This window comes from Cyrtonyx montezumae, unplaced genomic scaffold (genome assembly GCF_038088225.1).
Source record: "Cyrtonyx montezumae isolate F1298 unplaced genomic scaffold, pur_monq_1.0 scaffold_2, whole genome shotgun sequence".
NCBI lineage: Eukaryota > Metazoa > Chordata > Aves > Galliformes > Odontophoridae > Cyrtonyx > Cyrtonyx montezumae.
Genome location: NW_027071936.1, coordinates 1487002 through 1501637, shown reverse-complemented (window position 1 = coordinate 1501637; position 14636 = coordinate 1487002). Strand labels below are relative to the sequence as shown.

At 46.9% G+C, this 14636-nt stretch overlaps 1 protein-coding gene across 1 annotated transcript in view; it reads left to right on the top strand.

Annotated features, from left to right (window-relative positions):
* The first annotated feature begins 4564 nt into the window (after positions 1 to 4564).
* The window catches only part of TLL1 (tolloid like 1), a 114748-nt gene continuing 104676 nt past the window's right edge, over positions 4565 to 14636 (top strand). The window contains exon 1 of the mRNA XM_065736220.1: positions 4565 to 4937. Coding sequence (XP_065592292.1) covers positions 4781 to 4937 — 157 coding nt within the window. The 5' untranslated portion in view covers positions 4565 to 4780. The remainder of the gene's footprint in view (positions 4938 to 14636) is intronic.

Sequence of the window (14636 nt, the reverse complement as noted above, 5' to 3'; positions counted from 1 at the left end):
GAGTCAGACGCTAGCATTAGTGAGATAAGAAAAGCAGCACTGGGATGAAGAGCCAAGAGTGAGGAGAGAATGAATACAGGTTAGAAACAACAAACAAAGATAAAGCAAAACAGGGACAGATGCGGGGAACAAGCAGATGGGAGTGTGCTATTCAAAAGTGCCCTCTCACAGATCTTGGGACTGAACCCAAAGTTCTCTGTCCCTCCTCTGTCAGTGAAATGAGGTGGTCAGGAGACTGAATAGCTCTGCATGCGGAGTAGGATCTGAAAGACTGTGGTGAACAAAGCATTGGCCATGCTTTCAGGAAAAAAAAAAATCAAACACAAAGTGTCACACTGAAGGGCTGCTTGTTAATTCAGCATAGGGATCTGTAGAAAAAAAACTGTATGGATATACAGTCACAGAATTGTAGGGGTTGAAAGGAAGCTCCAGAGGTCATCGAGTCCAACCCCACTGCAAAGCAGGCTCCCTAAGGAAAAACTGTTTCATAATCCATAGGTAGATGTGAGAGAGAATGGAGAAAATACCTTTCACAGGTGAGCATATTGCTGGCAAGACGACAATTGCTTACTTTTTAACCTTAAGAGTTTGGTTTTAGTTTATATTATTTACTCAGCATACGCCTTCCCTAATGAATAATTTGGGAACTCCTTTAACATAGCTTCAGCTGTTTCGGAAGTGTTACAGGCACCATTGGGAAAAGCAATGGGCTTATCAGGAGATAAAAGCAGGAAGGTAATGAGCTCCCTCTGAGCTTCTCTGTGTCTGCTTCTGGAGCAGTGCTGCAGGCCCCAGGAGCAGAGCAGAAATGGTCTCCAGCCCTCACAGCCGTCAGCATGTGCTGAGCTCGGTGCTTGTGAATAAGCCTATTGTGTCCTCCCACCTTGAACTGCGTATGGGATCAAGGCTTGAACAGGAGACAGATAGCCAAAGAATGAGGAGGAGGTGTGAGCAACCCTGTTTCAGATGTGTATTTTTTATTTGAGGTCAGTGATTGTGTCTGCCTTCCTTGCAGAGTTGTCCTTTTTCTCAAGACATTTTGTTTGTGTGGGAAGAGCAGAAAAGCCTCCAGCTTCTAGGGTGCAAAATAAAACATCCCTGCCACTCGTCACATAGCTTCATTTACCATTATCTGAGTCCTCGTGACATGCTCCTAACAGGAAACCTAGAGGAATAGGGAAGATGCTCAGAGTTCTTGTTGTTACTGTTGTGTTCCTTCGGTTGGTTGCCTTCCAGCTCAGCTTTCTGGCTTTCTGTCCGTGTGTTCGTTACTTTGGAAACGGCTGTGGGATGGGTTTTTGATTGACTGTGTTGTCAGATGGATTATCAGAGTTGTGAGCTTTTTGGAATGGTAGACATGAACGTGTGAGAAGGAAAAGGGGAAAAAAAATTAGTTTGTACTTAAAGCATTTCACAATGATGCGTCACGAAAAAAGCTGGATGGAATATTTAACAGGTTACTTGAGGAAAAAGTTTTTCTGAAGGATGTCGACTAGTTTTGCTACCAGGGGAAAATATATATATATATTTTAATAGGGAGAAACGCGACCAATGGGAGTGTTGATACCTGAGCAATGTAGAGTAGTTCCTGCAGAGATGCAGTGCTTATTTTAAACAGCAGTTTGAAGCTGTAGCTGCTCTGAATTCGGGGCAGCAACCAGCTTTTAGCCTGAGTGGTACTTGCACCCATTTGTTATAGCACTGACGTGTGCAGATCTCTGTGTGATTCCCATCTGCAGTTCTGAGGTTGTCTTCTGCCTGAGTCAGGGCAGGGTGCTGGCAGCTGATCCCACGCTCCTGGTGGCTCTGCAGTGCTGGAGGTTGGGGGCAGCTTGTGGGCTGGGGGAGGTGGGCACACACCTCACTGCAGGAGCTCATCTCCCTCACTGGTATCGAGTGTTGTACGCTTCTCCTCTGGCTGCAGAGCAATCAGAAACATGAGTGTTTCTGCAGCAGTGCTGACTAATGAGGATGCTTGTTGGGCTGAGGGTGTTTCTGGTGTTGCACTGAAGTGCGTGGGCCTGGGAGAGAACAAAAAAAAAATCCCTAGTTTTTACAGGTGCACGTAGGGAACAAGACCAGCAAAACAACCAGATCAACGTGGGGAGGTACAGTGTATGAAGTTAGCATTGAATTAGTGGCACTGGGATAAAACATCCTGTTTGTCGACGTGGGAAATAACACAAGCTTAATTTCCAATGGCTCTGGGCTGATGCTTTTAGCAGAAGGTGGCCCCGTGCAAGCAAAGGTGGCCGCCACCCAGGCCTGCTTTGCTGCAGTGGTGGGAAAGGCCTTTGAAAGCCCCCTTGGAGGTAGAGCCAAGTGCTTGGCCCTGCTAGCTGCGGAAACTACCTTGAGGAAGAGGGGAAAGGAGAAGGCCCCAGGTTTGCCAGGCATTTCTGCAATGCATGGGGGCCTGAGACACACACAGCTGGGACAGAGAACTGATACAGGATGCTGAAGGCAGGAGCCACGCTTGGCCTTTGGATTTCTTCTCTTGAGAAACGTGATGGAGCTGGGAGGAACATGGGCACAACCTGGATGCCGAAACGCAAGGGAGTGCAGCACACGGATGTTTTACATGTATTGTCTAAACTGGATGCCACTCTTCAGCATGCTCTGTTCTTAAGCCACGATTAGCTCTGCCTCAACCACCCCTTTCAGTTCCTACAGCACCAACAGCCATGGCAGCATTTACCTACAGCCAGGCAGCCCTTTTGTGGGAGGGCAGGGGTGGAAAAAGGGGTCTCTCTCTCCCCTAATCCCTTTCTCTGCTCAGCCCACAAAGCAGTCAGGGCATGCTGCTCCCGCTCGCACTCTGCCCGAGCCCCCCGCAGAGGGGAGGGGGCCTCCCCCGACGCGACCCTCCTGGCATAGCCTGGGGGTTGGGATGATTTCTGGATTTCCATCCCTGAGACGGGGGCAAGGCGACCGGGAAACGAGGAGGAAAAGGAACAGCCCCTTTCAAAAGCCCGTGCTAAATGTGACACCCCGGCAGAGTGGGAGCAGAAGGAACTCCCTGCAACCCCCCCCTCCTTCCCCGTCCTCCCGCTCCCTCCCTCCCTCCCTCCCTCCTCTCTTTTCCATGGAAACTCGTAAAAAGGGGGAGGAGGAGTAGAGTTTGCTACGACAAAGTCTCACCTTGGTCTGAAACCGTTTCTGTAGGACCGGAGCTGCCCTTCTCGGGGGAGGGGAGAAGGCAGGGAGATCTTTAGCTACCTATACACACACGCACACTGTATTTTTATTTTTTTTTCCGCTCGCTCTTATTTTATTCCAGCGGCAGCAGTGTATCTCCGCCCTCCCCCTCTCTCCCTCCCTCCCCAGGTTGATCGGCTGAAGGCGGCTTTGCGTGCTGATCCCTCCTCGGGCTTTAAAGCGGCGGCGGCCCCGCACGGCTCGGGGCGCTGAGCGGGACGGTGCGGAGCTGCGCGGAAACTTCGCTCGAGAAAGAAATCCTCCACCGCTTTCCCGGCCATCCACGTGAGGACAGGAAAGCCCGGCTGCGAGAGCTCAGTATAACTTTTTTTTTTTTCTTTTTCGATTTTCTTGTCTCGATTTTTTTTTTTTTTTAATCTGTTCGTTTGCTCGTCCCTTACTTTCGTTTTTGGAGCCGGTTCCCAGCTGCTCGGCTGAACTTCTGCGGAGCGATGGACCTTTAAATCGCCTCCTTCTGTTTTATAAGCAAACTATGGGCGCTTAAACTTTTCTCTCTCCCCCCCCCTCACCCCCCAGCAGAGCTCCCTACCCTCCCCCCCCTTCGCCTATGGGGCTCCCGCTGCGGAGCCGCCGGCACGGGGAGCAGCACACCAGCACCGCGCTGCTTCCCCGTCCCCTTCATCGCAGCTGATCCCTCTCCTCCTCCATCACCCGTTCTCTCTTTTCTCGGGCTTTTTTTAGCTGCCGGGAGCCCAGCCGCGCGTTGTTTGATTTGATCTCTCCTCTTTTTGTTGTTGCCTAAATGCCGCGCGCCGCTTATCTAAAGGGAGAGCCCCCCCGGAGATAGGGGCGGCCGGTGAATGAACGCGCGTGTTGCTGTAGGACTGTCGGGGCAGCGGATCGGCAGCAGCCCGGATCCTGACCCTTGCCTGTATGAATAAGCAAGCAGGATGCTGACGATGTGCGTTAGTTGCCTGTAAGGTTGTCGTAAGTTAAAGGGGGACGGAGGAGGAGGAGGAGGAGGAGGAGGAGGAGGAGGGGGGGGTGGCTGGGGGGTTAGACCAGAGACAGAGCGCAGAGTAAGTGCGCGGCGGGGGAGGCCCTGACACTTGGCTCTGCCGCCTCCCATCGCTCGGGCTCCGCGCTTTGCCGGAGCAGACCCCCCCCACCCCCACCCCCGCTCCCTTTTCTCTTCCCTTCCGTCCTTCTTTCTTTTCTCTCCTTCCCTCTTCCCCGCGGCAGTTCGCTGATGTACAGCCCAGATCCATCTTCCGGCAGCAGCAGCAGCGGCAGCAGCGGGACCTGGGGCAGCGGCAGCCGCCGGGGTGGGAAGTTTGCCCGGGTTGAGCCGGAGGCGGAGGGACGCCCCGAGAGCCGGCACCTCCCGGCCTGAGCCCACCCCCCCCGCCCAGCCACCCACAGCCCGGCGGGGTGCGGGCAGGAGGGGCGGCGGAGCTCATGCTGCCTGGGGCTACCTAGGGAGCGGCGGCTCTTAGGTGCCGAAGGAAGGAAACAAACAAACAAAGCCCCGGCCAACCCCAAACTTGCGGCTCCTCCATCCCTTACCCTCCTCTCTCGAGCCGGCGCTGCGCACCCGCACGCCCTCTCCGCCCGACGGAGGATGAAAATGCTCTGCTGGCGGCTGGCGTTGTGGCTGGCCGCCTGGGCTGTCTGCGGGAAGCCGTCCTCCTTCTCTGCCCTCGATTACGACTACACTTACGATTACACCGAAGAGGATAAAGCCGAGGCGATAGATTATAAGGATCCCTGCAAAGCCGGTAAGTGACTTCCCCGCCCGGCGCGGCTTACCCACCCCCCCCACCCCCTTCCCCAGATGGTGACTTTGTCCCGGCTGCTCGAGGGGCCTCACCTGCTCCTCCCCGAGGAGCGGCCGGGCCCGCGGAAGTTACGCGGAGCACCGCACCCAAGGGCGGCAGCGGCTCCGCCCGGTGCCTCCCCCGCGGCCCCTTCTCCCTCTCCCGCACCGCAACCTGTCGGCCCCGGCCCGGCTCCCGGCTCCTGGGGGCGGGCACGGGGCGGGCTCTGAGCGCCGGCCGCTCCGCGGTGATGGATATTGACATCGGGGTCGGGAGGGGCGCGGGGGCTCACGGTGCGCGGCCCTCGGGCGGTGGGAGCCGGAGCCCGACGTGAGCATCCTCTCGGGGAGTCCTGCAGTGAACGCGGATTGGTTTAAGACGGCAGCTCCCTCGTGCCAGGTATGGTGGTTGGCTCTCGCTGGTCCTTCTCCCTTCAGCGCTCTGCTGCCTTTCATCCATCCGTTCTCCCAAAACGCGGTGGTCGTCCGCTCCCGACGGCTCCGCCCTGAAGTTTTCCAGCAGTCTCCTTTGCGTTAATTACTTACTTTACTAAGACTAGTTCAGCCAAAGGTTGTGCGCGCCGTGTCTTGTGTGGTTTTGTTTAATTTATTGAAGGGAATGTGGTGAACGTGTATGCCAACTATGCGGACGGCTGTGTTTCCCTAATCGCAAAAAAATAGTTGGTGCCGAAGTGTGAATCGTTAGGTCTTAGGTGCCTGCAGCTCAGGAATGCCCCGGTTCAAAAGCGGCTGCAAACAAAGCGCTGTTTGTTTCCAATTAGCACTCGCAAACAAACGTAGCTGGTCACAGTTAAGCTGAGACGTTTTTTCCTGGTCCCTAATTCTTAGGCATCCTTTTATTTAATGAGAAATAAGTGTATTCGCTCTACCTGCAGGGGTGTTTTTCTTCGGGGTGGAAGTCATTAGGAATTGCAACACGCTACGGTCCCTTAAGCTTATGCACGAGAGAAAGATGATGTTAAGAGTACAATTAGCGCTGCCCATTCCCTGCCATCACTGCTTTGTTTAGAGAAAAAGGGCGTAGGTTTGGAAAATGTGTCCCGTAGAAGTATTTCGTGGCAGCTCTTGCTGCTGCTTCGTGAGGGGTTTGAGTATTAGTGCAAAGAGAGGCAGCTGGGTGTGCTCTGAGTTAGCTGGATGCCGTTGCCACTGGTCCTAAAAGCAGTTGCTGCGAGGTGAGAAAGTTTGTCGATGAAACCGATTGGAGAGCGGAGAAACACCCAAACTCAGTCAGGATTTTACAAACTTGCTCACTTTAACAACTCCAGAGAGTCCCAGAGAGTGCAGATTTTACAGACCTGCCAGAATAACTCGACCCACCGTAGCGTCTAGGTAAATAACATCCTTTGAAACCAGCTCTAAGGCCCCCAGATGTGCTGATGCAGGTTGAATTTGCCTTTATTTTTAAAAGCTCTTCGCCTTCTGCCTTTCCCCCTCTCTTTTTGAGGGTTTGCTGCCTAGTTCTTTGAACCACGCGAGGAAATGCTGATGCTGTGCTTGAAACACAGCACAGGGGGCCTCAGGTCTGCATCAGCTGTAACTCTACGTAGGTGACTATTCAGAGATGCACTCCCAGCTCTCTCGGATCAGGCTTCTTTCATTAGGCTCCTCTTTCCTCTGCCCTTTCTCTCTTGTGGAAGAGCAGGAGGAACTTTGCCAGATGTGGAAAGTGGCGGCCCCTAACGTGTTACTTACAAGTGTGTTTTGTAATTGTATTTCAGTATTCGGTGTGCATTGTGACACTTAATGGAAAAGGGCTCATTTTGGCTGGCCTGCTTAGAATTGTACTGCTCTTTGGACGTTAAATCCCCAGAAGCAGAATGCTATAAAGGCTTACGACTACGTTATCTTACTATGCTTCCAGCTTGATGAAAACTGAAATCCTTAGATAACAGGAATCTGATGGATGCACAGTAGGGTTAAGAGGTTTTTCTGGACCTGATGTTCTCGGCTGTGTTTAAAAAAGAAAAAGAAAGGCAGCTGTTTTGCAATAAACCCACGCATGAGTGTCAGCAGTGCAGCCAGCACCCTTGAGAGCCCTGGGAGCAAGGGGCTGAGGAGGAGGTGCCTGGAGAAGTGCTGCTGTGGTGCTGCTTAGGAGGAGCGTAGGTAAGGAAGCTGTTGACGCTGAGATTAACTTGATGAGCTGTGTGGTTTCCTGTGTGTTTTTCTGCAGTCCTCTAACCTAGGGATGGATTTTTGGTCACGCTATGTCTCCTCCTTACAGGCCTCCTGGCATTCTCTAGCAGCGGGATGTGATGTAATGTGGTTTCTGTGCTTCTGATGTCTCAGGTATTTCCTCGTGTCTCTCTGCAGGATATTGTCCTCAGTGTTTACCGTTGTGAAGTTCAAGTGTAAGGCATTCTTAGTTTATCTTCCAAGATCTCATTTGCTGGAAGATGTGAAGCTGGGAATGCCATGCTCCTCCCACTGTCAGGCTTTAAAGAATCTAGCAATGCAGATCAACTTTTGTGTAGAGCAAGTATTGCTCCAGAAGCTAAAATGTTTAGTTAGATTTAAATGGGCGATGTCAAGCTTCTCAAATTGCAGCATCACCTATGTTTATCTCTGGATTCCTGAGATTTTACTTTTTCTGCCCTTTAGCACAGCTTATAATGTATGAAGGATGTTGACTGAGAAATGTACAGGGTGAGATGGGGAAAAAGAAGTGTTTCCTGTCCTGTAATACTCACTGATAGCCTGCACTCAGTTGGTATGAAAGTTTATGGAATGCTTTGGTTTTGCTTCTTTTAAAGAAGAAAACCACAGAGAGTGTCTGAGTGGTATCCTGGTGGGATCTTCCAGCTAAAATACTTTTGTTGACTTGTGAGAAATTAGGACACGAGGCTTAGCTTTGGTTTATATCTGCATCGCCAGCATCGTCTGCTTCTCCTTTAATGTTTCTTCTTGGAGCTATTTCGCTTTGGAAGAAGTTATAAAGGTTTGAGGAATAGGCCCAGAGGTGAATTCCTTTATCTATTGGTTTTCCCCGTTGTGGGCCTTAGTTATCTTCGCACCAGAAATTGTTTTTCTCTGAGGAAACTTCCCAAGAAAAGTATCCTTGGAAGCTGTTATGTTCTTACAGTAGGTAGTTTGGATGATGTTTTAATATTGAGATGCGTATTTTTCAGCTGTATACTCTTGAATCTGTTGCATCCCTTGTATAGTGGAGGTCTCTTGTCTTTTTCTTCAGTCACGCCATGAATTTGGAAGGTTATCTTGAGCAGTTCATGCTAACATAGAGGTTATACCTCTGATGTCAGCTGCCAGATTGACAGAGCTGTGGCTGTTCATGTGGCAAGCACACAGCGTAGGCAGCTGAAACACAAACAGGCTTTTTAAAATGCTCCGTCCCAAACGGCCTCCATCCTGCTGTGTGTTTGCTTACAGGGTAAATCAGACTACTGAAAAAGTTAGTTTTTAAGTCATATTTCATTTTTGGAGTTCTACGCCATTACTTTTCCTGCGATGCTCTTTAATGCGGTGCCTCCGTATCTTTAAAAGAGATCTGTGTGAACGTGAAGCTCTCTGCTTCACTGAAAAGATTATTCCAATAAATGAAACTCTGGGAAAACCGTAGTGAGTGCATCTGTTTGACTTGCTAACTTTGTGAATATCCTTCCATACGAAAAGCTCAGTTTCACGTCCAGACTGCTTTCCACAGGGATCTGTTTCTGAATATATTTCCGGTGTGTCAAACAAAGTGACCTGCGAGGAGTGGTATTACACCACTGCAAAACAAGCCTAATTGACAAACCTAATTGAGCCTGGAATCGGCTCCCCCAGGCAAGCTCAGAAACACTGGCCACACCTGGATGTCTGCCTTATGTCATTCTTATTGCCCCTCTGGAAAACAGGGTTGATGGGCTTATGACATAATTCCATTCACTTCTTTTTGGAGAGAAACGGTCGCATCTGTAGCGTGCGGTATAGACAGAAGGGCTGTAAAAATGGGAGAGTCAACTTCTGGCTCTCGCAGGCACGGATGACTTTGAGGAGGAAAACAGACTTTTTTTTTTTCCCTGGATGCATTACAGTACTCTAAATTTTGTAACAGTGAATAAAACAAACAAGGGGAGAAATCTCTATTCTTTGTTTAGATAATGTGTGTTTATCCTTAAACTCAGATAGGTTTTTATAGTCTAGCTGTAGGTTTGTGAAGAGTAGGTTTAAAGAACACTGCAAAATGTCATTATACAACATTAATTTTTTTTACTCTTTCTTTTTATCTTGTTTATTTAACTGAAGGAAAGATAACTCTAAGTGAATACCAGAGCAAATGTAAGCTTTAGTCTTTGGAAGGTTCGGGAAGGATGGGCAGCATATTGTAGTGTTTGTCAAACTTTTCTCTGCCTCCTTAAGTCCATCTACTGTACTTCATTCTTGTTCTGGAATCACCTGAGTTGAAAGGGACCTTTTAAACTTCCCTGCAATGAACAGGGATACCTGCTTCTAGATAATGTAGTTCAGAGCTCTTCCTGCCTGAGTGCTCTTGAGTGTTTCCAGGGATGGGGCAACCTGATCCTTTTTGTAAAAATCTTCTTCCTTATATCCAATCTAAATCTCCCCTCCTTTGGTTTGAAACAGTTTCCCCTTGTCCTATCACAACAGACCTTGTTAAGAGTCCCCTTATTTCTTACAGTGCCTCTTTAGATACTGAAAGGCTGCGGGGAGGTCTCCTCAGAGAGCTTTCTCTTCTCTAGGCAGAGCAGCCCAAGCTCTCTCTGCCTGTCCTTGCAGGGAAGATGTGCCATCCCTTGGATCATTTTTATGACCTTCCTCTGGATGCTCTCCAGCAGATCCATATCTCTCCTGCACTGAGGAGTCCACATCAGGACACGGTACTCCGGGTTTACCTCAACAGTGCAGAGTAGAAGGTCACCCTGGTGGACATGCTTCTTTTCCTGCAGCCCAGGGTACGGTTGGTTTTCTGGGCTGTGAGAGCAGCATTGCTGGCTTATGTCCAACTTACCATCCACTGGTACCCTCAGGTCCTTCTTGGCGGAGCTGTTGCTCAGTTCTTTCATTGCCTCATCCGCATCGATAGTTGAGGTTATCACAACCCGTGTGCAAGACCTTGTATTTGAATTTGTCAGACCTCACGAGATTCACCTGGGCCCACTGCTCGAGCCTGTGTAGGTCTCTGGACAGCATCCCGTTCCTCAGGCATGTCGACTGCGCCACGCAGCTTCATATCATCAGCAAGGCTGCTGAAGGTGCACGTTTGATGTCACCGTCACTGATGAAGACGTGAGTTCCCTTCCTGACTTCTTCCACTTGGAGATGGGGAGGTCTTGTGCCCTAAGGAAAGCTGCCTTAAAGATCTGCAAGCTCTATTTGCTTCCTCTTCCCTGAGGATGGTTTCCCATGGAGTTTTGTTGACTAACTCCCTGAAGAGCTCAAAATTGGCTTTCCTAAAGTTTAGCACTGAGATTTCCCTTTTTGCCTGTCCCTCAGGCGCGTGAACCCCACCATTGCATGATCACTACAGCCCAGGCAATCCTGATCTCATCAATCCGTTGATTTGTTGGTGAGCAACAGGTCCAGTATTGCATCTCCCCTGACAGGGCTGTGTGTTACTTGAGCACAGGCTATTTCTCTCATCTGTGATCATAAACGGCTTCTATCTTCCTCCCTACTACATCCTTTCAGAGTTATAGAGTTGAAAGTGTGACTAGAATAACCTTTATATATTTTTAGTTCCCTCTTCCTACGACATTTTTCTTTGCTAAGAAAGTGCCAACTGTTGATTTGTAGATGTGTTTTAATGGATGTTCACTCCTCATATCTGCTGCTTATCTTTTACTTTTTTTTTCAATCTAATTTCTTTCATTGTTCTTATGACAAATTTCCTTGCTTTTGGATTCCCCTGCTCTGAATGCACTTCCTTGACTTTTTCCTGTGCTGCCTGCCCAGCAGGACTATCTTCTTTGTGAACCCTCCTGATTATTTATTTTTGACTCCTGTCTAGCGATATGTGGAATATGTTATGTAATGGGATGCGTAGTGTGTGTAGTTTTCATGCTATGTTTTCTAGGAAGAGAAATAATCGACTGATAATCTGTACTGGTGAATTTCTGTCATTTTCCTGCAAAAAAAAAAAAAAAGGAACGGAAGAGACAGGTGTCTGCATTTGGAAGGTATCAGTACTTCTTCAGCCACATGGGCTTCCTTGGCTACTGTAAACTCTCTAGTGTAGCTTAAGCATCTCATCTTAGGAGTGAAGTGGCGTGGACAATGGCTGAGAGGAATGTATCAAAGGAACTGTATGTATGCGTTACGTTCTTCTCATACTGGTAGTTAAATGTGTTCCTAGTAATAACACTAATTTCTATTAAACAAAAGTAAGCCCCTTTTGTTGGTGTCTGATATTGTAACAGATGGTCATTAGGTCCTACTGTCATAGGTGTTGCTCCACTTGAAGGTCTTCAACACTTTTCCTCTTTACCCAATAAAGAAGAAAGGACTTTGAAACAGGCATAGCAATTCTGGAAATAGAGAGAAGATCTGTAACTCGGCCACTATTTCCAGATAATGAGCTCAGATGAAAGGAAAATAATTTCCAATGGATCTTGTATTAAAAAAAAAGATTCATTTGACAAGTTTATTCCTCAGCCAATTATATTTGCTTTTGGGGAGAGTAGTTTTAGAACAGCTCTGCGGGTGGGAGAACATGACAACGAACTGCCCAATTTCTCCATCTGGTAAAATGTCTTTATAACAAATTTGCATATGTCTTTTTTTTTTACTTGAACTCGCTTTCCCCCTTAAATCAACGTTTCTCTTACGATTGTGCTCTTATCTCAGTTTTATTTGCTGTTGGATTAAACTTCATTCCTTGACAGCTGTTTTCATACTTAGAAGGGTCTGATTCATCCCTTGCAAAGGTGTGAGGACATAGAGGTCAATTGTTCAATCATGTATCTTGTGTTCAGGCAATTTGCTTAGCCCCTTTTTGACTAAGAGTTCGTTTCGTTGCGAAGTTGAAGCCATATTACCCATCTTCTAGAGATCTTTGTTTTAGTACCAGAGTCTTTATCCATCTGCCAATACTTTTGTCATCATAGACAGACTTAACAGCTTCTAACCGCTCCTTTTCTAAGACTTTTTGACTCAGAACTAAATTTACTCTGTTGTTACTGATATGCTATAATAGCATTAGGTTCTGAAAACTGATGTGGATTAATCTGTCATGCATGGGAAGGAATTATTAAAACAAAAACAAATCAGTGAACATACTCTCAGACAAAAAAATAGGAAGGATTTAAAATAGCGAAAGAATTAGGTTCATGGTGTTGGGGGAAAAAAAAACCAACCATTTTTTCTAAAATTTTTAGGTTGAGGTCTTTTATAGGATGCTACTAAGGCACTGTTTGGTATTTACATAGACAGCAGGAGAATACAAAGCCTTGATAATTGATGGGGATGACGTTTTAAGTGGATGTTATATCTCAGGCTTCAAAGTTTAAGCCAGGCTTTTGTATCGGGAAACCAAGATGAACCCTAGTGTGTGGCAAGATTATCCTCATCTCCCCCATCAGATTCTTGTTCCTCTCTGAAGCAGCTGGTAGTGACTGCTGTCAGAGACAGGACCTTGGATGTGCTCCAGTGCTGCAGTTCCTCTGTTCCTGAGCCTTTCCTAAATGCTATTTCAAAAACTCCAGTCTTGTAATGTGCCTTGACAATAGATGCAATTTAGATCTTTTGGGAAGTGAATGAATTTCAAGTCTCAGTATGACTACAAAGGCATAGAATAATATTTCGTGAAGATGAACGCATGCAAGCACAGAAAGAAATCTACTGTTATCTACTATGTGTAGGTTCTTTGTGTTTTTTAAAGTTCTCCATGCAGGCCTGGCACTTGTATGCTTGCCTTTAGATGCATGTATGCACATGCTCACCTGATTACCTAAGGAAGTATCACTAAAGCATAGATGCCTGTAGAATTATCTATTAAAAGATCTTGAAAGTTGCGTATGCAGGTTGCGTGGGTGCCTTTCTTTCTTTCTTTTTTTTTTTGCAGAGAACTAGGGAACATGGTGTTAATCTGTGTCTTAAACCCAATCTGAAGGCTGTTGAACTCAGTGGGAAGGTTTACAGTTACTTCAGAGATAACAGTTATAGGTAAATAAGTAGTAAAGTGTAGAGCTGACTAATTTTCTCCTGTGTGCCTGGGCCATGGCTCACTTGTACTCATGTGCTCACATGCCCTTCATGTTAGTGAAGATGGATTTGTGCCCCGGTTCCTGCTATTATCATCACTAACACAAGAGTATCATGAAATCCTACATTCAGTGACCTTGCAATTGCAGGTTCTCTCTTGCTGGACTAGGGTGTGAATAAAATCCAGCAGCTTGCAGCAATACCTGTTTTCTTTCTCAGTGCCCCCCCCCCCCCCCCCCCCCGAAGCATCAGAATAAAAATGGGTTTGGATTATTGTTGTATTTTTTCAGTCTTTAGAGGTGGGTTTCTTGTCATAGCTGAATACTCTTTTAACATTGTTCCATCTGATGACTGAAAATGGTGACAAACGCTATGGTTTCTGTTGCACGTGCAGTTTCTTTTCTGTTTGATTTCAAGAAATATAGTCAAAGATAATGAACTGTTTGCTACAAAATACTGAAGGCATTCAAAGTGGTCTCAGTATAGCTTGTAAGAACAACCAAACATTGTAATGTTAGCTAATATTTGACAAGCACTGAAATTCTCTTCAGCAGTTTGCAAAACCATGGCTTCAGAAAGTTTCTTATCCCAGCCTATCTCAGTGGCTTGCTAGAAGAGGGTCTAGGAAGAACAAATGAAGGAACAAATGTGCTAATTTCTTCTTGTGCTTAAGAATTAACTAGATGGTAAAATAACAGCAGAAAATTCTATTTTATTTTCTTAATCTACTTATAAATTGATGGATTGCAAAAGCTCTAGATTGCTGCGTTGGCAGTATTATTATGGTGTAGCCCAACTGAATGCTCATCTCATATTTAACAAAATAATTCCTTACTTTCGTATTTCCAAACATCTGTTTACTTTCTAATATTGGTTCTTCAGTGTTTTGAACTTCATTCACATCCTGAGCGGGAAATGCAGGTGGCATGTGGTGCTAGAGCTGTCTGAGGATGCTTGTTTGAAGGAAGTTCTTTGTTTGGCATCAGTTACGATGTTTTCTGGAGCTCTTAAACAGAGGAAGGAAGGAGAAAAAATCTTTGCCCACCGTAGAAAGGTTCAGAATCTGAACTGTTTCATGAACAAAGACCTCTCGCTCCCTGAATAGTAGTGAGAGCAGTGGGGAGGAGAAAATGTGGAAGAGCTGTTTCTTTTTTTCCCTTTCTTTTTTTTTCTTTCAGACTTCTATCTGCATCCTCAAGAATGAAACCATTTGACCTGTGGAATGTGGATGAAAATGCAGAAAACCAATTGAGACCTTTTGGGTGTTTTCCTTGATAGCACCTTTATGTTGGGAGTAGCTGAATTAAATGTGAATTTGTAGCACTGATAGATCAGGATTGCTATGCCTGCAAAAGTGAAGCCTGGGTATAGGAGAATAACATAGGTTTCCTTTTGTTTTCTGAAAGAGAGCCAAGTATGGGGATGCCTCTTTGATCAGAAATGATGTTTATAGATGTATTTGAATTGTGAGGAAGCT